We start from the raw sequence: 21623 nt of genomic DNA on the forward strand, positions 1-21623 counted from the left end.
CCTCTGAGCCTGCGCGTCCGGAGCCTGTGCTCCGCAAAGGGAGAGGCCACAGCAGGGAGACGCCCGCGTACAGCAAAAAAAAAAAAAAAAAAAAAAAAGGCTTCAAACTCCTCTATTACTTTCACATATGAAGATAGCACCTTGGTTGATGATGGCTAAGAAACCATCTGGCAGAGCCACACTGACAAGGAATGGTCTGTTCTGGGAAAGAAGAGGAAGCTCTGTTCTTGGCTAAGGGCGGGTCCTCAGACACCATGATGATAAATGGAAAGCTTGTCAGTAAGCTTTGCCTGTGCCTTACATTTTTAAGCTGTTTGGTAATTAGCTCCAAATTAGGAAATTAACTGGCAATCGGAGAATTAGAGCAGGAAAACCCATTACCGTTCTTCTAACTCTTTGAAAGAAAAGGTTATAGAGCAGGATTAGAATAACTGGTTTGGAAAAGGGAGGATCAGAAGAATGACTCCTGGGTGGAAACATGCTAGGGGCTATTGTCTGGCTTGTGGGTGTAGGAGCTTCAAAAGGCACCTACCCCACTTAGAACCTTTGTATTGTTTTTAATGATCTCTGCTCCCTAAATAGCCCCAGTGGTCCCTAAACACCAGTGGGATAGCTCAGTGGTGGCACCCCATAGGTCCAAGAATAGAAACAACACAGTTCAGTTAACTAAGAAAAAAAATGTCACTTACTATCTCGCTTAGATGCTGAAGAATATTCTCCCTTTCTCCAGCTTTCCTATATTTCCTTAGGGCATCTCTTCTGTTATGTTAAATTGTCAACACACCTCACGTCATTTTCGTCATTTTCATATATGCCGTCTCCCTGAACAACTTGCAGGTGCTGTGTGGCAGGAACCATGCCCTTGTATTTACTCCCCCACAGTGCCTAGCAGAATGTCTTGTACTAGTAGGTGTTCACTTAATGCTAATTAGATACATTCTAGGAAGCAGGCCAAGGGACTGTACAACTGTAGCTCAAGCCACACCTAAGAGTGTCCCATCTCTAGGACAAAGGATAGCCAATCTCCGGCCATTCCTTTTTTTTTTTTTTAATTGGAGTATAGTTGATTTACAATGTTGTGTTAGTTTCAGGTGTACAGCAAAGTAAATCAGTTATACATATATCCACTCTTTTTTTTTTTTAAGATTCTTTTCCCATATAGGCCATCATAGAGTATTGAGTAGAGTTCCCTGTGCTATATAGCAGGTTCTTATTAGTTATCTATTTTATATGTATATAGTAGTGTGTATATGTCAGTCCCAATCTCCCAATTTATCCCTCTCCCTGCTTAACACCTGGTAACCATAAGTTTGTTTTCTACATCCATGACTCTACTTCTGTTTTGTAAATAAGTTCATTTGTAACCCCCCCTTTTTTTAAGATTCCACATATAAGCGATATCATATTTATCTTTCTGTGTCTTTCTTCACTCGGTATGACAATCTCTAGGTCCAACCATGTTGCTGCAAATGGCATTATTTTGTTCTTTTTATGTCTGAGTAATATTCCATTGTGCATATGTACAACATCTTTATCCATTCCTCTGTTGATGGACATTTAGGTTGCTTCCATGTCCTGGCTATTGTAAATAGTGCTGCAATGAACACTGGGGTGCATTTATCTTATTGAATTATGGTTTTCTTCGGGTATATGCCTAGGAGTGGGATTGCTGGGTCATATGGTAATTCTATTTTTAGTTTTTTAAGGAACCTCCATACTGTTCTCCATAGTGGCTGTACCAGTTTACATTCCCACCAACAGTGTAGGAGGGATCCTTTTCCCTACACCCTTTCCAGCATTTATTGTTTGTAGATTTTTTGATGATGGCCATTCTGACCGGTGTGAGGTGATACCTCATTTTAGTTTTGATTTTCATTTCTCTAATAATTAGTGATGTTGAGCATCTTTTTTTTTTTTTTGGCGGTACACAGGCCTCTCACTGTTGTGGCCTCTCCCGTTGTGGAGCACAGGCTCCGGACGCGCGGGCTCAGCGGCCATGGCTCACGGGCCCAGCCACCCCGCGGCATGTGGGATCCTCCCGGACCGGGGCACGAACCCGTGTCCCCTGCATCGGCAGGCGGACTCTCAACCACTGCGCCACCAGGGAAGCCCAATGTTTTTTTTTTTTGAATACGGTTTTCCACAAGTCTTTATTTTGAATGAATGCTGCAATATAAATAGAGACTTACTGTTGTAAAGTTTTTAGAGAGGAATGTTCTTATCAAGCATTTAGGGCTAAGCTTATCCTAGATCTGAAATCCTCACTTTCCAACCAAGTCCCCTTTCAAATTGGGCATTTCTGAAAGCCGGTTTGAATTTATATTAATTGATCCTGACAGCTTCAGCTGATTTGAGTTTTGAGGTTCCAAGTTAATCTACTAGATCATATTTACAGACAACTTGGGGACCCCTTGTTAAACAGTGTGGAAATTCTAAATGGTTTCTGTGAAAAGCCTGTCCGACAAGGGAAACTTGTTAATGAAAAGGAGAATGATGTAGTCTGAGGGTCTCCTTACTGTAGAGCAAGGAAAGGAACAGGAACTGGAGTAAAATGAGGTCACAGCTGGCCATGAACAGCTGTGGTAGCATAGCTATTGAGGCCAGGCTGAGCTGTTTACCACCAGATTTTGATACAAAGGGACACTGCCAGAAAGGGTCCTTTGAAAGTACGTGGAAGAGTTACAAGAAATAAATCTGCATTCATGGAAGTGGCAACCTTTCGAGTCACGTTGAGTCACACAGAAGAGGAGGGACTGACTGTCTCTTGCAAAAGATAAATGGTTTTCAACCAACTGTATTTGGTCTTTAGAAAATTATGGGCCTATTTGCTTTGCAGAAGTGTCAAAGTTTCCAAAAAAGCTTTCTTTCACTGGGTGGGCTACCTACTAATCGAGGCTTGGAATTAAAAAGATGATAAAATTTAAAAGTTGCGCTCAGGACTGTATTTAAATGCAATGATAATTACTGGTTTGTCCAATGTGGTGTTGTTTCCTGTATGAGTCTTTTCTCCAGTTGTTACCTGTGGCATTTTCTGAGATGGGCTGGCCTCTTAGATGGCCCAGTGGCTGGACACAGGACACAGGACACAGGAGTTTCAGTTTGGGGCTTCAGCCAGACTGCCTGGGGTCAGGGCATCTCTTTTCTTCCCTTTTTCTGCCTCCCTCTTCCTTTGTCCTTCTGCACCTCGCTCAGCTCCTTACCAGAAGGCTGGCTCCGGCCCAGGACCTAACTGATTCCATAGAAGAGTCTCTGAAAAGTTACCAGTCAGTTGACTTTCTATTCTCTAGACTCCCTCTTGCTCTCCCTCAACCCTTGATCATCACAGGGATGGTAGCTGGAGGAAAGGGAGAAGTAAGGAGGACCTGATGCCATTTTCTATTTGCTTAGGGTGTCTTAAGCTTAAACACAATTAGAAATGTTATCTGAAACTAAAAGTATCCTAAATAGATCCCAGCTGTGTGACTTGAGGCACTCTTGTGCCCTTTCTGAATGTTTTCTTCCTTCCTCAAAGCCCTCAGCACAGGTTCCAACCACTGGGTAGCGGTTGGATAGGATACTGATTATCTTTTCCATTTCACCAAGGAACTCCAAGATCAAAAACAAGACTACACCTGAAAGAGCATTAAAAAGAAAATTACATTGCTGTGCAAACACAAAGAAGTGTTTAATCAGAATTCCCTCATTTCCTTTCTCTCATCCAGGCATTGCACTTCAAGTTGAGATGCTCGCTAGGGCCTCCTAACACCTCTCCTTGGGCCCAAGCCTTCTCTTCCCAGGTAGTCCATCTTTCAGACCATTAAATCAATATTCCTCAATCACCATTTTGAGTCCACAGAGATTTACTGAGTGCCAACTGTATGCCAGGCTCTGGGAATACAAAAGTGAATAGGATACCACTTGCATCAAAATATTCTTTTGCTTAAAAACTTTCATGGATTTCCCATTTCCTGCTTTATGTCTAGTTCCACCTTCTCATCCAAACATTTCCCACCTCTCCTAAGCCTTCCAGTCTTGCCAGCCTCCAAAGCTCTGTGTGCCAGGGCCTGGAATACCCTCTTTTCTCTCCGCTGAGTCTGTTCAAACTCTACTCAAGCCTCCCATCCTGGGGTTGCGTATCCCTCCAGTGAATCTTCTCCTTTCATTCTGACTCCCAGTGAGGCAGCCCTGCTTGCGGAAGAGGCTCAGATGTCAAGCGACTTGCCGAGTTACCTGCTAGCAAGTGATGGATTAGGGACTAGATGTCACCCTCTAACCTCTCTTCAGACGACAGCTCCCCTTCTCATCTACATTCTGCAGGCGGCCTCCTGCCCCATCCACACAGCCTGGCCCTTCACTAGGCTATCCCTGTCCTCCTCCTCTTGAGAACTGATGGGCCCTGGAAGGTGGGGTTCCATCTTTACCTTTCATCTTACCCTGTGACCAGGGCTGGTCTCACCTTAGGGGAATAGAGGAGGCACTCAACAGAGGCTTCAAAAATAATTCTTAGCCAATATATAGAAGCAACCCAAGTGTCCATCAACAGACGAATGGATAAAGGAGATATGGGGTGTGTGTGTGTGTATATACACACAATGGAATATTACTCATCCATAAAATAGAATGAGATTCTGCCATTTGCAGCAACGTGGATGGACCTACAGAATATTATGTTTAGTGAAATAAGGCAGAGAGAAAGACAAATACTGTATGATATCACTTATATGTGGAATCTAAAAAATAATGCAAATGAATGTATATAGCAAAATAGAAACAGACTCATGAAAACAAACTAGCGGTTACCAGAGGGGAGGGGAAAATTAAAGGTGTGGGATTAAGAGATACAAACTACTATGTAAAAAATAGATAAGCAACAAGGTTATACTGTATAGCACAGGGACTTATAGCCATTATCTTGTAATAACTTTTAATGGGGTATAATCTGTAAAAATACTGAATCACTATGCTGTACACCTGAAACTAATATAAGATTGTAAATCAGCTATACTGTACTTCAATTTTTTAAAAAGGCATAAACAAATTCTTTAGTTCTAATCACAAGAGAAAGCTCAATGAAGCAACGTGGAAACACGACCGCAAGTCGCCTCAGCCTCCCACCGTCCCCCCAGCGTCCCGCCCCAGTCACCCCACCACCCAGAAAAGACAAGGTCCTTCCTAGAGGGGGATGGTGGTTTCAGACCTGCCAAAGGCCACACAGCTGGCTGCTTCCAGGGGCATCTAAACGTAACTCCCATATCTGCCCCCACCCCGCCCCACTTCTGCTGCAGGTAGCACCCTCTCCCCCCACTTGGGGGCTGGAGACTCCGAAGGAAGACGAGGAGAGAAGAGAATGGAGAATCTGACACCAGGAAAACTTTGGGGGATCCAGGGCGGGAAGGAGTGCGGAGAGAAGCGGGGACGAAGCAGGGGGTGGGGTGGGGCAGGGGCCGGAGAGCCTCTGCGGAGTGGCCACGCCCTCCCCGCCCCTCCGCTCGCGTCGCTCGCGGCCCTCCCTCTCCTCCCCCTCTCCTCCCCCTCTCCTCCCCCTCTGTCTCTCCTCCTCCTCCTCCTCCTCCTGCTTCTCCTCCCCGGGTGGATGGCGGCGGCCAGAGTTGGAGCCCCAGCCGCGCTGCCCGTGAGTGACCGCCCCCAGGGGACAGACGGGGAGGCATGGGGAGCCCCCTCTCCGGGGTGGGTTACCCCCGGTTTGCTGGGAAAGTTTGAGAAGGGGGGCCGCAGCCGACGTCGCGGGACGCGGGCATCTCCCGGGCAGGCTGGGTGCCGTGCCTCGCGCGGTGCCCCTTCTCCCCCTCGCCGCCCTCGCAGCCCCCAGAGGGCAGCGCACGCACGGGGTGAGCCCCACCCTGCTTCCCGCCTACACCACAGCTCTGGGGCTGCTGCTGTGACTGGGTCCCGCTCTCAAGAGAAGGAAAACTCAAGCAGGAAAGAAAAAAATCTAGACTCAGCTCCAAGGGGGGGTGGGGGGCGGAGACTCGTTCCAACCCGTGCGGCCCTGGCCTCCCGGCCCAGGGTCACCAGCCCCGGTCCTCCATCCCTCCCCATCCCCCCACCCCCACGACTCTCACTTTCCTTGTGTTTTCCTGGCCCCTGCTACTCATGTTGCTACCTTCTGCACCCCCGTCCTCCCCACCTTTCTCCGGGAGGCTCCTGTCCCACTGGCTGATATCTCCAGCCTGGTGCCCGCTCCAGCCCTAGAAGGCGGTGACCCAGGCCAGGGAGCCATAGCCACAGGGGTCTTCACACTTGCCCAAAGATTTCCTGCAGGAAGGACTTTAACTAGGAGTTGATGTTCGATCCCCTGGCCGCACAAATCATGCCTTGTGTGTCCAAGGGGAGATTAAAATATATTCCTCCTTGGGATTTTACTATTTCTGTTGGACATCTTTTTTTTTTTTCAACCTCTCTGACTGTGCTTTCTTCCAATAATACTGATACGTCATTTAATTAGCCTTTCTAATTCTGAAAGAAACAGGAAAAAATAATAAAGAAAAAGAAAATAGAGAAAAAGAGTGCTTGCTAAAAATACTGTTCAGAACCTGATCTTTGGAAAGTAAAGACTTCATTCCATACTTAACTGTTTTAGTGGGAGATGAGAGTTCACTGTAGCTTATTTTCGTACTACCCCAAACAGATTATTACAGCCTCCCCCAGGCTAGAAGTTTTCATTTGCCTGACATAAACCGCAGTGTTTGTTGGCATTCCCCAGCCTGGCTACTCACCCTGCATTTCTCTTCCCTCCTACTAGCCCTCCTCTCCATCCCTCTCCTAATGCCCCGACTCCCACTTTCTCATAAACAGGAGTTGTGAAAACAAGGCAGTGGAAGAGGCAAAACTGGGCAGGATCGCAAAGAAAAAAACAGCCTCACTTGTTTTAATCCTGAGGCTGTTGCTTCAACTTTACTCCATTTGGGTAGAGGAATGTTTAGTTCACTTGTGTGGTTTTTATGTCTGTTCTCATTAGGGTTGAATCAGTGTTTCCATGACAGGCTTAGTTCTCTGGGTGCTTAGAAGGAGCTTGTTAATTCTCAGATGGGTCTGGTCAAGCCTGGAATCTGGAGGTTTTTGGATTTTTTCTTTTAAGCGGTTGATCTGGGTTGATATTACAAACTTCTGCCCATTCACTCAGAACTGGAGCAGTGGGTGGTGGGGGTGGGGGCAGCCTGAACTGGGGTTTGCTTCCACGTGACTAAGGAAGAAAAAGCTTTCCTAAGGAGTGAGCTGTATGAACAGGATTGTGGGGAGTGTTGAACTTTTATTGTTTTTAGGGAGAATGCCCTTCTCAAGAACTTAAGCTATTCCTGTTTCTATATAAACAATAAATGTGGTTGTAACATATGTCTTAGATCAGCTTCAGAACAAGCCGTCAAAACAGGTCAAGGTGTTGAACTATTCAGAAGTAAAGATTTTTTAAAAAATGAATTTCATTGGAAAGAAACTTCTTTATTTTAAAAAGGATGTAATTCATTTTTCTCTGCTGATTGAGTGTGGTAGTTCCCCATTAGTATGAATTAGTAAGGTTTTACTGTGGTTTCAAAATGTCATTGGTAAGAAAGTGTTGTGACTTCCATGCAAAAAGAAAGCCCTTAAAAGTTTTGAACTTGTTTGGCCCTGGTGCTTAGAAAAACAATGCACTCAGATAAAAATCTTCAGTCTCTTCCTCTTCCTGAGAATTTTTAATAGTGTATTTAATGTCCCAGAAGTCAGCCTCATACTATTTGCAAAGAAATTGCCTTTCTGCCGTGTTCAGCTTTTGTACCACCTCATGGAATCTTGTTAAACTGGGTGGTTTGCCATCATGCACGAGGGTTTGCTGTGCAGCCCCAAATGGGTGCTCTGGATTCTGAGGATGTAATGAAGGCTGGCTGATGGAGCAGGTGGTCTGGATGGTGAGATGAAGGCTGCATCCCCAGTTAGCCAATAGAAAGCAGCCAGCTGTCATCTGACGGGTCAGATGAGTTGGAAACAGACGAACAGTGGAACCTACAGAGGAGAAAGGAGGAAAGGGGTTATTTTTACTTCTTATTTACTGTAAGAAGTAAAATAACCTAAAGGAATATGATGTGGCCTTTTAAAATCATGTTGTACAAGGATACCAAATTATATAGACATGCTTAGGGTATTTTGTTAAATTTTAAAAGCAGGTTATGAAATAGAAAGCATTGTATCTCACTCTTTGAAAATACACCCCCAAAATACTGGAATTGTATGCATGAAAATGGATGGTGGGATAACAGGTACTTTTGATTTTCTTTGTGCTTGCCTGTATTTCTCAACGTTTTTACAATAGTAATAGCTAACATTTATTGAGTATAAAGCACATACATATAGTATTTCATTTTAAAACTCTTTGAGGTAAGTACTAGTATTATTCTCATGATATAAGATTCAGAAACTAGAATCAGAGGGTTGCATAGCCACTATGTGCTAGAATCAAATCTTGAAATCAGGTCAGTGGCCAAAGTCTATTCATATCAATCACTGCTGTCTACCATCTCCCTATACATGTATTATTATTATTTTTTTAATAAACTTTATTTATTTATTTATTTATTTATTTATTTATTTATTTATTTATTTATGGCTGTGTTGGGTCTTGGTTGCTGTGCACGTGCTTTCTCTAGTTGCGGCGAGCGGGGGCTACTCTTTGTTGCGGTGTGTGGGTTTCTCATTGCGGTGGCTTCTCTTGTTGGGAGCACGGGCTCTAGGCACGCGGGCTTCAGTACTTGTGGCATGTGGGCTCAGTAGTTGTGGCTCTTGGGCTCTAGAGCGCAGGCTCAATAGTTGTGGCACATGGGCTTAGTTGCTCTGCGGCATGTGGGATCTTCCCGGACCAGGGCTTGAACCCATGGCCTCTGCATTCGCAGGCAGATTCTAAACCACTGTGCCACCAGGGAAGTCCAACATGTATTATTATTGTTATTTTAATTATAAGAAAAAATAGAAAAGGAAGGGAAAGTAATTTGTGGTTCAGTAAGAACTGATATTTTGATTAATTGTAAAATAACCTCTATCTCCCATCTCTTCCATCTCCCGCTGTCACTTCTCTTTGGAAGTCCTTGGGAATTGCTCCAGACTTAACCAGAGGTAGCTCACCTTCCCTTGGGAGCCAGCTATACCCATGAGAAATAATCCAGAATTCCTCAGATGCTTCCTGGACAGCCTGGAATTCCAGGAACCCCATGGGATTCTGGAACAGTCCTGGTAAAAGGCAGGATTTTTAAAGATCAGCATATTATGTCTTCAGAGCCCTACCAGTATGGGTGTTCATTTTTCTTGGCATTGTCAGGGGAGTGAGATGGGTAGGAAGGCCCAGGGAAAGCTGCCAGGCTCCCATTTATCTTATCTATGTGTTATATGGAATGTCAGGATAGGTAGGTCAAGGATTTACCATGGAACAGGAAAGGAAGAGAAAAGTGTATTGCTTCTCGATGTTTATTACTGTGAAAACACAATAATAAACTATTTTTTGGAAGCCTGGCTATGTGGGTGATCCCACGCATTGGCAAGATGAACCAGAGATGGAGATATTCTGGGGATAGCTCTGGGGAAGAAGCCCACATCCTGTACTACCATGTGTCCTCACAGGCAACCAGGCCCCTAGAGGTCACCGTATCCATCCTCTTCCTGGAATTATACCTAAAGATGGGCTTTTCTAAAACACTTGGTCATTCAAATAACACACCTTAAGTAGGAGGCTTTATCTCTTTTATTCTTCAAGGAAAAGTTTTCTGAAAGGCTGATGCTTCTAAATCACCGTCTTGTTGAAAAAAAATTGTAAGAGTCAAGGGTCTCTTTCCCAAATTATCACACTTGGAACAAAATCCCAGATCTTGTATCCGTTTGACCATATGAGAAATGTCTTTGTGGTGTCAGTGCCAGGAATAGTTCTTGTGAACAACTTGTCTGTTTTGTCTTGTGGGTGCTGTGAATCCTTTAATTGACGTTTCCCATTTCCTATTTGGCCAAAAGGAAGCACAGGGCCAACTTAGTGGCCTACTTCTAGCTTATGCATAGGACTTTATGGCCTGTACTTTGAATAACTAATAACATTATTATATACCTTCTATTCCCTGTGTATACTTGGTTCCACCTTTCTCACCTACTTTACCTTGTTTTGTTTTATTTATCCAATGCATTTTGGAGGCTGCTACTTCTGATACCCCACTCCTTCCTTCTGAGTTCATGTCAATGGAAATTTAGAAGTTCTTTCATAGAAGGAAGGCCTTTGGTAAACTTTAAAACATTTATATGGCTGAAAATGTCTTTATTTTGCTCTTACAAATGAGAGTTTGACTGAGTGTGGAATTCTGGACTCATAATTATTTTCCTTCAGTATTTGGAACATATTACATAATTGTCTTCTTTCGTCTATTGCTACTCCTAAGAATACCAAGTAACCTTGGGCAAGTTTCCTAATTTCTCTCAGTCTCCTTGTCTATAAAATAGATAATAGTATCCACTTTAAGGATAATGTATGCAGAATGTTAGAATAGTGCCTGCCATATAAGGAAGCACACGATAATTGTTAGCTATTACAATTACTTTTATATTTTTTCAGAATTTCTTGGCTTTCTTGGATTTTACTAGTTCATATAAATGTTAGTTTGTCTAGTTGCACACAGGCAAAAAATCATGTTGGTATTTTTATTGATTTCATTCAATTTATATTCCAGAGAACTGACACCTTTACAATATCAGGTCTTCCCATCTTTTCCTTTTATTCAGGTGAAAGATGACTGGTGATAACTGTCATCTTTAACTGTCATCTATAACTGTTTTACACAGCTCTTGCTATATTTATTTTGTATAGGTTTTGTTGATATTATAAATATCTTTTTTTCTTATTATAATTTCAAATTGGTTATTTGCTGGCCCATAGAAACGTTCCTGATTTTTGAATTTTGATCTTGTATCAAGCATCCCAGTTGACTTCTCTTATTAGTCCTAAGAGTCTGTATGTAGATATTCTTGAATTCTCTAGGTAGACAATCACAAAATAATATTTGTCTTTTCTTTTTAATTCCTTATGACCATATCTTTTTCTTATCTTATTGCATTGGGTAGACCCTCAGTACAGTATTTAATAGTAACAGTGATGGCGAACATCCTTGTCTTCGTAGTGTCTTTAACAAGTGCTCTTAAAATTTCTCCATTAATCGTGAAGTTTGCTTAAGGTTTCAGTAGATATTCTTTATTAAATTAAGGATGTTCCCTCTATTAGTATTTTTTAATAACTTAAACATTTTATCATGACTGATATTGATTTTATGTAATACCTTAATGTTTTTATGTAAATTATATGAGGTGATATAATTTTCTTTCTTAATATTATAAAGTGATAATATGAGTATATGTAATTACTTTGAGACATACTCACATATATATATATACACACATATACAGATATGTTCTTTTATTCTGTGGAATATCATTTGCTAGTATTTTGTTTAGGATTTTTGCAAATGTTCATAAGTGAAACAATTGGTCTATAATTTTCTTTGTTTTTCTTTTTTTTTTTTTTTTTTGCGGTACGCGGGCCTCTCACTGTTGTGGTCTCTCCCGTTGCGGAGCACAGACTTCGCAGGCTCAGCGGCCATGGCTCATGGGCCCAGCCGCTCCGCGGCATGTGGGATCCTCCCGGACTGGGGCACGAACCCGTGTCCCCTGCATCAGCAGGCAGACTCTCAACCACTGCGCCACCAGGGAAGCCCAATTTTCTTTTTTTAAAAAATATTGTTCTTATATTGTTTGGTATCAAGTTTATATTAGTTCCATGAAATAAGTTGGGAAAAAAAAAAGAAATAAGTTGGGAAACTTTTTCTCTTTCATATATATTTTTCTTAAGCAGTTTGTGAGAGATAAAGACTATTTCTTAGAAGTTTGGTAAAATTCATTGTAAAATCATCTGAACTGCTTAGTCAGGGTATGTGTGTCAAGTTTTTGACAATTCAGTTTCATAAATGATTATTGATAAATTTGATCTATTTCTTTTTGATGCAGTTTTGATCCATTTCACGTGTTCTCAAATTTATTAGCATAAATTTATTCATAATTTTCTTTTATGGTTTTTATAAATATTGACTATGTTTTAAGATATGTTCCCTTTTTAGTTCTTAATATTGTATTTTTTGTTTGTTTAAATTAATTTATTTTATTTTTGGCTGTGTTTGTTCTTCGTTGCTGCGCGCGGGCTTTCTCTAGTTGCGGCGAGTGGGGGCTACTCTTTGTTGCGGTGTGCGGGCTTCTCATTGCAGTGGCTTCTCTTGTTGCTGAGCATGGGCTCTAGGTGCACAAGCTTCAGCACGCGGGTGGGCTCAGTAGTGGTGGTGCATGGGCTTAGTGGCTCAGAAGCATCTTCCCGGACCAGGGCTCGAACCCCTGTCCCCTGCATTGGCAGGAGGATTCTTAACCATTGCACCACCAGGGAAGCCCCTTAATATTGTTTATTTGTGCCATCTCTTTTTAAAAATTAATATAGAAGTCTATTTAATTAGTCTTTTGATAGAAACAGCTTCTTTCTTATCTATACTTTTTGCTTTTCATTTCTTTTTTTTCCTCTTATTTTTATTATTTTTTCTTTACATTTCTAGCTACTTGAGTTGACTCCTAGCTCATTTATTTTTTGTTTTTCAATAAATGCAGTTTAGAGAATTCACTGGCAGGCCAATGGTTAGGATTTGGCACTTTCACTGCCGTGGCCTGGGTTCAATGCTTGGTCAGGGATCTAAGATTCCGCAAGATGTGTGGCACGGCCAAAAAAATAAATGCATTTTAAAGCTATAAAGTTAGCTCTACATATTGCTTTAGCCACATCATACAAGTTTTGATATGTGTACTTTCATTACCACTTGGCTCTAGATTTTTTTTTTCTATTATAACTTTTTTTTAAATTGGGGTATAGTTGTTTTGCAATGTTGTGTTAGTTTCTACTGTACAGTGAAGTGGAGTTCTCTGTGCTGTACAGCAGGTTCTCATTAGTTATCTATTTTATACATATTAGCGTATATATGTCAATCCCATTTTCATATTTCTTTTATTTTCTTTTTAACCCATGGATTTAATTTTCCATTTTCAACTTTAAAAAAAACTTTTTCTTAGTTTAAATTATTGTTGATTTCTAATTTAGTTGCATTATGAAAAGACAGCATGGTTTGTATAATATCAATCATCTGTGTCCAATTACATAAACAATTTTTCCAGATATTTCATGTGTGGTTTAAAAGAAAAATGTATTCCCTGCTTGGTGGCTGCAGCATTCTATGTCAATCTAACAGGTCCGACTTATTAACTGTGTTTTACAAATTTCTCATGTTCTTCCTGATTTTCTTTTGCCTGCTTTCTGAGTTCTCTTCAGTTTCTTGAGAAAGGAATGTTAAAATCTTCCACTCTGTGGATTTGTCATTTTCTCCTTGTAATCCATCAATGTTTATGCAAGTTCATGATTGTTATTTCTCTGGGGTGAATTTATTATGTTATGTACTGTCCTTTGTTATTTCTGTTGATGCTTTTAGCATAAATTCTATTTTGTCTGATATTAATGTTGCTATACCTACTTCCTCTTGGTTATTATTTTTTGTATGTCTTTTTATATCCTTTTATATTAACTTCTCTCTATAATTTTGCCTTAATTGTTAACTTAGAAACAGTTTTTATGTGTAGCTTCATTTTCATTTTTATTATAACCTGAAAATCTGTCTTTTTAATAATTGAGTTTAAACTTTTACATTCTTTGTAATTTATATGCATTTGACCTCTTTCTGCCATCTTAATTTTTTGTTTTTCCTATTTAGCATTTTTTGTTTGCTTCTTTTATACTTCTTTGCATAGTTTTCTTTGGATTGATCAAGTTTTATATATTCCTACTTCTGTCAACTGTTTTGAAAGACAAAATTCTATTTGTATTACCTTTTAGTATTCTTAAATTTTTAACATGTGCATCCATTTAATCTAAAGTTAATCAATTTTTCTATTTCTTGTCAACAGTGCAGTGGCCTTAGATGGCTTTAAATCTAATCTGCCCCTCTTCCCGTCTTCCTGGTTATTGTGGTCTAGTGGTTTAATCCCACATTGTGTATAGTCCTCTCCCCACCCCTGCAATTAGTCATCATTGTTATTTCCACTTTTTTTTTCTTTTTTACTGTCAAAATTTATTTAACTTTACCAATTTCTTATCTCAACATTGCCTCTTGCATACCATTCTATACTTCTGTGTTCATTTTGTTCATACTGGTAATTTTTCACTGAAGGTCTAGAGTTGTAATACTCCAATCTTGTGGGTAGTTTTGGTTTTGTTTTGAAAGCGTCTTTATTCATGTCCCACTTGAGAGATAATTTATCCAGGTATAGAATTCTAAGTCTATATTTTCCCCTCAGTGTTTTGTAAATTATTACTCCACTGTCTTTTCATCTCAATTGTTCCTTATGGGAAATCTCTTTTCGGTCTGCCATTCTTTTGCAGGTAATTTATTTTCTGTCTTGGAGACTTTCAGTCTGATCTTTTTGTCTTTCATGTTGTGCCTTTTCATTATAATGTGTTCAGGGATAGTCTGTTTTTATATATCCTACTTGGAATTCAGTGTGCTCGTTAATCTGAAGACTCATCTCTGTTTTCATATCTAAAGGTTTCTCAGTTGTTTTCTCCACAAATCTATTTTAAAGTAATTATTGAGCACTTATTGTGTATCAGGAATTCTTCCAGGTGCTAGAGATACAGAAATGAGCATAAGAGACAAAAGCCCCTACCCTGATATTGAGTCCCTCATACTCTGTGTTCTCTCCTTTTGAAATACCCTTTAGGCAAATGTTGAACCTTCTCATTTTATCTTCTATGTATTCTTCGTCTGAGATTTCTCTTTCATACTACAATTGACGCTTGAACAATGCACGAGTTAGGAGTGATGACCCTCTGTGCAACTGAAAATCTGTGTATGATTTATAGTTGGCCCTTCTTATATGCAGTTCTTTTGTATCTGCAGTTCCTCCAAGTCCGTGGTTCCACATCTCCCAGATTCAACCAACTGAGGACCGTGTAGTACTGTAGTATTTACTGTTGAAAAAAATTTGCGTATAAGTGGACCCTCATGGTTCAAACCCATATTGTTCAAGGGTCAACTATATATATCTCTTTATCTCTCAGCTATATTCTGAGTGATTTTTTTAGTTCTATTTTCCAGTTTATTAATTTTTTTCAACTGCTTTTGGTCTACTGTTCAACCCATCCATTGTTTTTTTTTTAATTTAATGTCTATAAATTTTTATTTCTAGAATTTCTATTTGGTACTTGATATCTACCAGTTCTTTTTTTTTTTTAAATATTATCTCTTTGCCTTTTCATTTCTAGTCCTTTTTATGTCTTTCAGTATTTTAAACATATTGTAGTTTTAGATTATTTGTTATTTCTGCTTTTGAATTTTTAATTACGATTCATTTTCTCTTGTGTCTTGCATCTTCATTAGGAGTTGTTTCCCATAGAAATCCTATCTACCTCAGGATTGCTAGCATATCACTATAAAGTGATTTCACATTTGCTCCTGCTGATCCTCTCTGGGTTTTACCCATTCCAAATTAGCCTTTTTGTTAATGTCTTGGCATATAGGCCCTGTATAACCTGAAAGTATGCATTTAAACCTTGTTCCTGCATTGTGGTGTAAGCCTGAATTTCAAATTTTTTTAGGTCACTCAATTTCTACTCTTTGCCCAAGCAGATGACAAGCTTTCTTATGGTTTCCTCAGATTGGCAAGTGATGTTCCTCTAGAACTCTTTCACAGGTAGGCCTTTATGACCTCCAGCATTATATCATTGCTTCACTGACAGCTCCTGGCATCAGGTGGCCATTACTGGACTCCCCTCACTGCATGCATGTCATTAAAGTCTCAGCCGCCAGCCATATAGGCCTCTAACTGGTCTGGATGGTTCCATGAGGCCCTTAGCTTCAGCTTCCACTGATGGATCTGCTTTGACTTCCCTCTTTATTTCTGGTATCTGGAGATTTCTGTTTTATCTATGTTTTATGTGGTAATATTTGTTGTTATAGTTTTGTTCAGTGTTTTGAAGTGTTTGGATTGGAAGGGGTAATTTCTTATGTCAACTCAACCTGTCATATTGACTGAAGTTTTTAACTACTGATTTTAAAGTTTATATGTAGAATACAAGTAAGTATGCATCTACATTAGCCCCTGGATGTGAAATCCGCTGCTACTGAATGAATGCAGCGGAGAAGCGGCCCTAACAGTACAGTGTGCTAACACCAGCATCACAGGGGGACTCTGCACTGTGGTATGGTGTCTCGTTCAACATCTGGCCACATGTTCTTAGTCCAGAAGAGATCTGAATTTCCTAAACACCGTTCCAGTCCCAAAGTGCTGTCCTTTAGATTCTTTATAGTAGATTAAAACCTTCTCACAATCAACCAGCATCCTAACTCATACCGATGTTGAGAAGAAAAGCCTTTATGGAGAGGTTCCTGTTCCCTTTGGTCATGGAGATGATGTTTTCTCTCTCCTGACATGTGTGTTTACTTGTGTCTCTAACAGTGCAGAGAGGTTTACATTGAACAATTGATTCTTTACTTGTGGCTGATAGCATCTCTGGGAATGTTGATTGAGATCAGCAGAGCCTGTTTATAATGTTTAAAGAAATCTATATAGACATATCTTTCCCATACCCTCCTAACAAATTCTATTATTTTAAGGAAACCAAACCAGCAGTCATCTTTGGCCTTCTTCTCTGGCCCTCACATCTATGTGATAATGGAAAAGAAATGGACTTAGGAGTCAAGCAGATCTGGGGTTGAATCCAAGCTTTGCCACTAACGTAGATGTGTGGCTCACTGTGTTCAGGCTGCTATAACAAAATACTGCAAACCAGGTGGCTTATTAACAATAGAGATTTATTTCTCACAGTTCTAGAGACTGGAAGTCCAAGATCAGGGTGCTGGCATGGTTCTGGTGACAGCCCTCTTCCAGGTTGCAGATGGCCAACTTCTGTCTGTGTGATTGCATGGCAGAAGGGGTGAGCTAGCTCTCTGAGGCTTCATTTATAAGAATCCCCATCATGAGGACTCCACTTTCATGACCTAATCACCTCCCCAAGGCCCCACCTCCTAATACCATCACCTTGGAGGTTAGGATTTTGACATATGAATTTTGGGGAGACACAAACATTCAGACCATAGCAGTGGCTTTGGGCAAGTTACTTAACATCTCTGGGGCCAAGTTTCCTTTTCCATAAAACAGTGATAATAAAACCTACCTCAAAAGGTTGCTCTGAAGCTTAAGTGAGATAACAGGGAATAACATGGGCTACATGCTTGGCATATGTTAATGCTCACAAATGTTAGTTTCCTCCCATCATCTACCTTCCCCTGCATTGGTTCTTCTGAACCAGGATTGTGCTTCAGAAGTTCTAATCAGAGAGACCTCTGGGGAGAGGCCATGGGTATGTCTCCCAATATATTATGTTTTCTTGGTAATCAGTTTAGATTTCTCTTGGATGAATTTCCACCATTTTTATTTTGCATCTGTACCACTTCTTCATAGCCCTCCCAGCCTACAGATCAACCTTTCTATAGAATAACTATGTTATTACTTAAGAACCATGCCTCTCTTAACCAGAAATATCTCTTTGCTTTATTTGTTGGTGCTTCTGTTCTTTAAGGAGATAAAAACCTTTCATTTCATTTTTGAATATAACCTTTTAAATGCAAAGACCTCAGAGAGCTTACGTAAATAGCAGAACTACTGCTGGGACTAGGTTTTCCCAAGAGAGATCATGAAGGCCCTGAGTGATTGAGGGGTAGGTGGGGTTAGGGAATTGACAAAGAAGAGGCAGCCATAGTGGATAGGAGAACTGAAGGTATTTCTTAAGGATTTCACAAGATGTAAAATCTGCGTATTTTACAACAATCATTTATCCAGGCCTGTGGAATCTGTACTTGGCCCAGAGCTTTTTTATGTGTCTTATTAGAAATAATAATAATGATAGTTATGACTGTTCTTAAGTAGAGGAAAAGGACATCATGAAAACAGAACATAATTGGAATTATGGATATGCTTCCATATAAATGTCTGTGGCTCAGAGCACAAAAATAACTTTTTTTGCAGAGCTAAGCCAAGAGTTTCATGGAAGCGGCATTGAGAATCTAATTTAAAACAGCCGTGGCCCAGAAATTCAGAGTTGGGGCTGACACATTGGCCTCTGTTCATCCCTTTGAATGTTTTTTTGGTTTTTTTTCCCCTTAGCTCATGATAACTCATATTCAGTGCAATTTGGAGGCCCTAGAAAATGCTAATTGATGCCATCAACCTTGCTTTTGTTGGCCTCAGTTTACCGTTACAAATATATAGAGAAATGTTTTAATCTCAGATCTTTACAACTGAGAACCCCGCCCCCCCTCCTCCCGCTGTGCAGCTCCAGGCCTGTTGCTAGTTAGTGGCTTGAAGCAGAACCTTGTAAACTTTGTGAAAGTCCCTGGTGTCGCTGCTAGTCATGGCTGCAGTGGAAGGTGCCTAGTTGGGGTCATTCTAGGTAGCACACGGGTGGTCAGGTGTTCCTGATTCTCAAAAATTATCGCGGGGGAGGGTGGGGAATAGCAGTCAGGCTTTCCTAGGAACTGGGTGATAATCTGAGAATCTTCCAATTCCAAGAAGGCTCAGACCTGCCTAGATGAACATTTTTCCCTCATAAGGAAGGAAATTATTTTAGGGTTTCCACCTCATCCTCTCTTCATTCGTCTTTGACTCTAAACTCCCAGTGAGAATGGCCCTATACCGCACCTGATGGGGTACCCGGCTTGAGACAGCCCCCTGCTTGTCGAGATGTGTCTCATCCCCACCCACACGTTCCCGTCTCCAGCCACATGCTCCTACTTATCCACTCACACGTGCCCATCCGCATGCACACATAGGCTCTCACCGGCTCTGGGTGGAACCCGGCTGCAAAGTCCCCCGCTTGTGGCCTGCTTGCTGTTGGTCTGGCCGGAGGGGACGCCTTTCCCAGATCCTCACAAGGGCACTGTGTGGGCCCCCCAACTGCATCGTGCCTACAGAGACCCGCAGAATCTCACCACCTGAGACAGGTGCTGGCTCTTTCATTGGTTTCCTAGTCTGTCTGTGCTCTTCATCCTCTGTTCCTGTGGAGAACTGGTTCCTTTAATCCCATCCCTCCTGGAATTTTTCTGTTTGTCCTATTTCTGACTTGTTGCCTTGCTCCGACCTGACGTATTCATGCTTCTGGGACCCGACCTCACTTTGTTTAGGGCTTGTCCCTCCCCATCCCCTTTTGGTAGATGTGGCTCATGCGAGCAGCCGTCACTTATGGAGCAGCTGCTCTGTTTGAGGCTCCTGCACACCACAACTGGTGGTGATGCTATGGCCAACGTCACTTTTCTGGTGCCACCACGTCACTGTGGAGAATGATGAAGGTGATGTGGTTCTGCACAGTTTTGCGGAAATTGCCCCAGGCCACGAGAGATGTACGGGAAAACAGTCTCTTCTCCTAATATTTCAGCCTTTAAAACGACGTGTGTGTAGGCAGGAACCATCAGGTTCAACCCTGGTTTCTTTCTTGGATTCTTGCCAGAGCTTCCTGTCTGGTTTCCCTGCCTCTGGCCTCACCCCTTCCACTCCATCCTCCACTGTCAGAACTTTCTAAAATTCTTATGTGATCCTGGTTCTTTCACTGAATCCTGTTGCCTTTAGGATATAATCAAACTCCTCAGCATGCTACAGCAGGGCTTCTGCACCTTACTCACTTCTCTGCCTCTTTTGCTCTGTCATCCGCACGAACTCCTGGCCGCAGCCACGCCCATCTACCTGCAGCAACAGCTTCTCTGCCGCCTCCCTGGGTTTACACACACACTCGCCTCTCTCCACTCTGTTCTGCCTGATCAATTTATATCATCCTTCAAGATTCATCTCAGAAGTCCACTCTTCCTGAGGCCTTTTCAAGCCACCAGAACCAGCAGCTTTATTCCTATCAAAATTATGGACATTAGCACCATCTCTGGCACCAGTCTTAAGGAAGCATCTGGCTTAATTAAGTACTGCAATACCTTGCATTGGGCTTTATCACATTAACATAACATTTGAGAATTGTCCCTGCTAGACAGAGACTGCGACTGACTGTGACTTTTTCACTTGCACCAGTGCACAGCGTAGTGTTAAGGGTGCTCAGTTATCATATTGTTGAGTGAATGTGAGCATGCATGAAAGAATTAACTAATTCACACACACACACACACACACACACAGCGTGTGCACACACACAGCAGGATGTAGATCCGTATGGAAACTTACTTCAGCTCTTACTGGGATATTGACAAAGCACATAGTAGGTGCTCAGTGAATATCTGTTGAGTCAAAGAAAGAATGAATGCACATACACACAGACTATGGAAAATTTACTCCAAAATGTACCCTGAGCTGCAGTGTAGCCTCGCTTCCTCTCAACTGCAGTAGAGAGAATGTGGGACTGGAAAACCAGAGATTAGAGTTCATGTTCATCTTCTTGACTACGTTAGCTGTGTGCATCACTTTACCGAGTTGGACCTCTGTTTCCTTATCTGTCAAATGGGTTGTTGGAAAAGATATTTAATGCTTATTGAACATTCTAGATTCAATATTTATCAGAAGGCTTAAAGTCAAATGACCAGCTGCTTTCCATTAAGGGGCATGAATTTGGGACTTATATTTTTTGGCCTCATCACGGAGCATGTTCATGACAAGCCCTGGGAACCGGGCAGAGCAGCAAAACCGAGACCACGAGATGGACCAGAGTTTGCCCAGACTATGGCAGAAGGCCAAGACCTGGTTATAAAGCAAACACAGAGCTAGGGGTTATGGCCGGGATGGGATGCCCTGAGCAAGGCAGGGGCAGCCGTCAGCGTCTGATGGCAGTCTGAGGTCAGAGCTGGCTGGAGATAACCAGGAAAGAAGCACTGACAGGGAATGGATAGCGTGCTTTCAGGGGTGTGCTGAAAACGTGCCCCTCGCTGGAGAGTCAGGAAAACCCAGTATAAGTCATCAAGACCAGCTCTCTTAAGCTGTCTGAAGAATGAGTAGGTGAAAAAGTGTTTAGACTTAGTCTGTGTCCCTGCCAGAGCATGGATGGAAGCCAGGAGGAGGTTAATTTGGGGTTAATAGGAGGGAGAAAAGTTTAATTCTGTCCAAGTGGTAATGAGATGAACTCACTTATAAAGTAATGAGGTCTCCATTACTGCAAGAGTTTCCACAGCAGCTGCGTAATTCCTCAGCCGAGATGTGGTATTGAAGATTCCCCGTTTGTGAAGATCGGACTGGAGGATGTTTAAAGTTTTTCTTATTCTGATTCTAAGAGAGGCTTTGCTTCTCATGTCTTCCCCAAATCTTGTTTAGGGAAACACTTCCGGATTTCACAGCCCTTCCTTTTGTGACGTGATCTCAGCACAGCCCACTGTGATCAGCTTGTGACCAGCCTTTTTGGGGAACTCTTTGGTGTTTGAATGTCCCCCTTAAAATGGAGCACCCTGGATGGGACCTCCTGTGTCAGGACGTGGCTTGGCCAGGGCCTCTCCAGGGATGTTCCACAATTATGACAGGTAGCGGACCTCTTAATTTCTCATCTACCTTCTCGCTCTGTGCTGAGCTGT

At 41.7% G+C, this 21623-nt stretch overlaps 1 protein-coding gene across 2 annotated transcripts in view; it reads left to right on the forward strand.

The window, feature by feature from the left end:
- Window positions 1–5522: 5522 nt before the first annotated feature.
- The window catches only part of STON1 (stonin 1), a 64178-nt gene continuing 48077 nt past the window's right edge, over window positions 5523–21623 (forward strand). Inside the window, exon 1 of one of the 2 annotated variants that reach the window (XM_055089173.1) lies at window positions 5523–5611. In XM_055089173.1, the coding sequence (XP_054945148.1) occupies window positions 5573–5611 (39 nt within the window). In that variant the 5' untranslated portion in view covers window positions 5523–5572. The remainder of the gene's footprint in view (window positions 5612–21623) is intronic. The other variant, XM_024118813.2, reaches the window with a different exon arrangement.

Source organism: Physeter macrocephalus, chromosome 12 (genome assembly GCF_002837175.3).
Source record: "Physeter macrocephalus isolate SW-GA chromosome 12, ASM283717v5, whole genome shotgun sequence".
Classification (NCBI taxonomy): Eukaryota; Metazoa; Chordata; class Mammalia; order Artiodactyla; family Physeteridae; genus Physeter; species Physeter macrocephalus.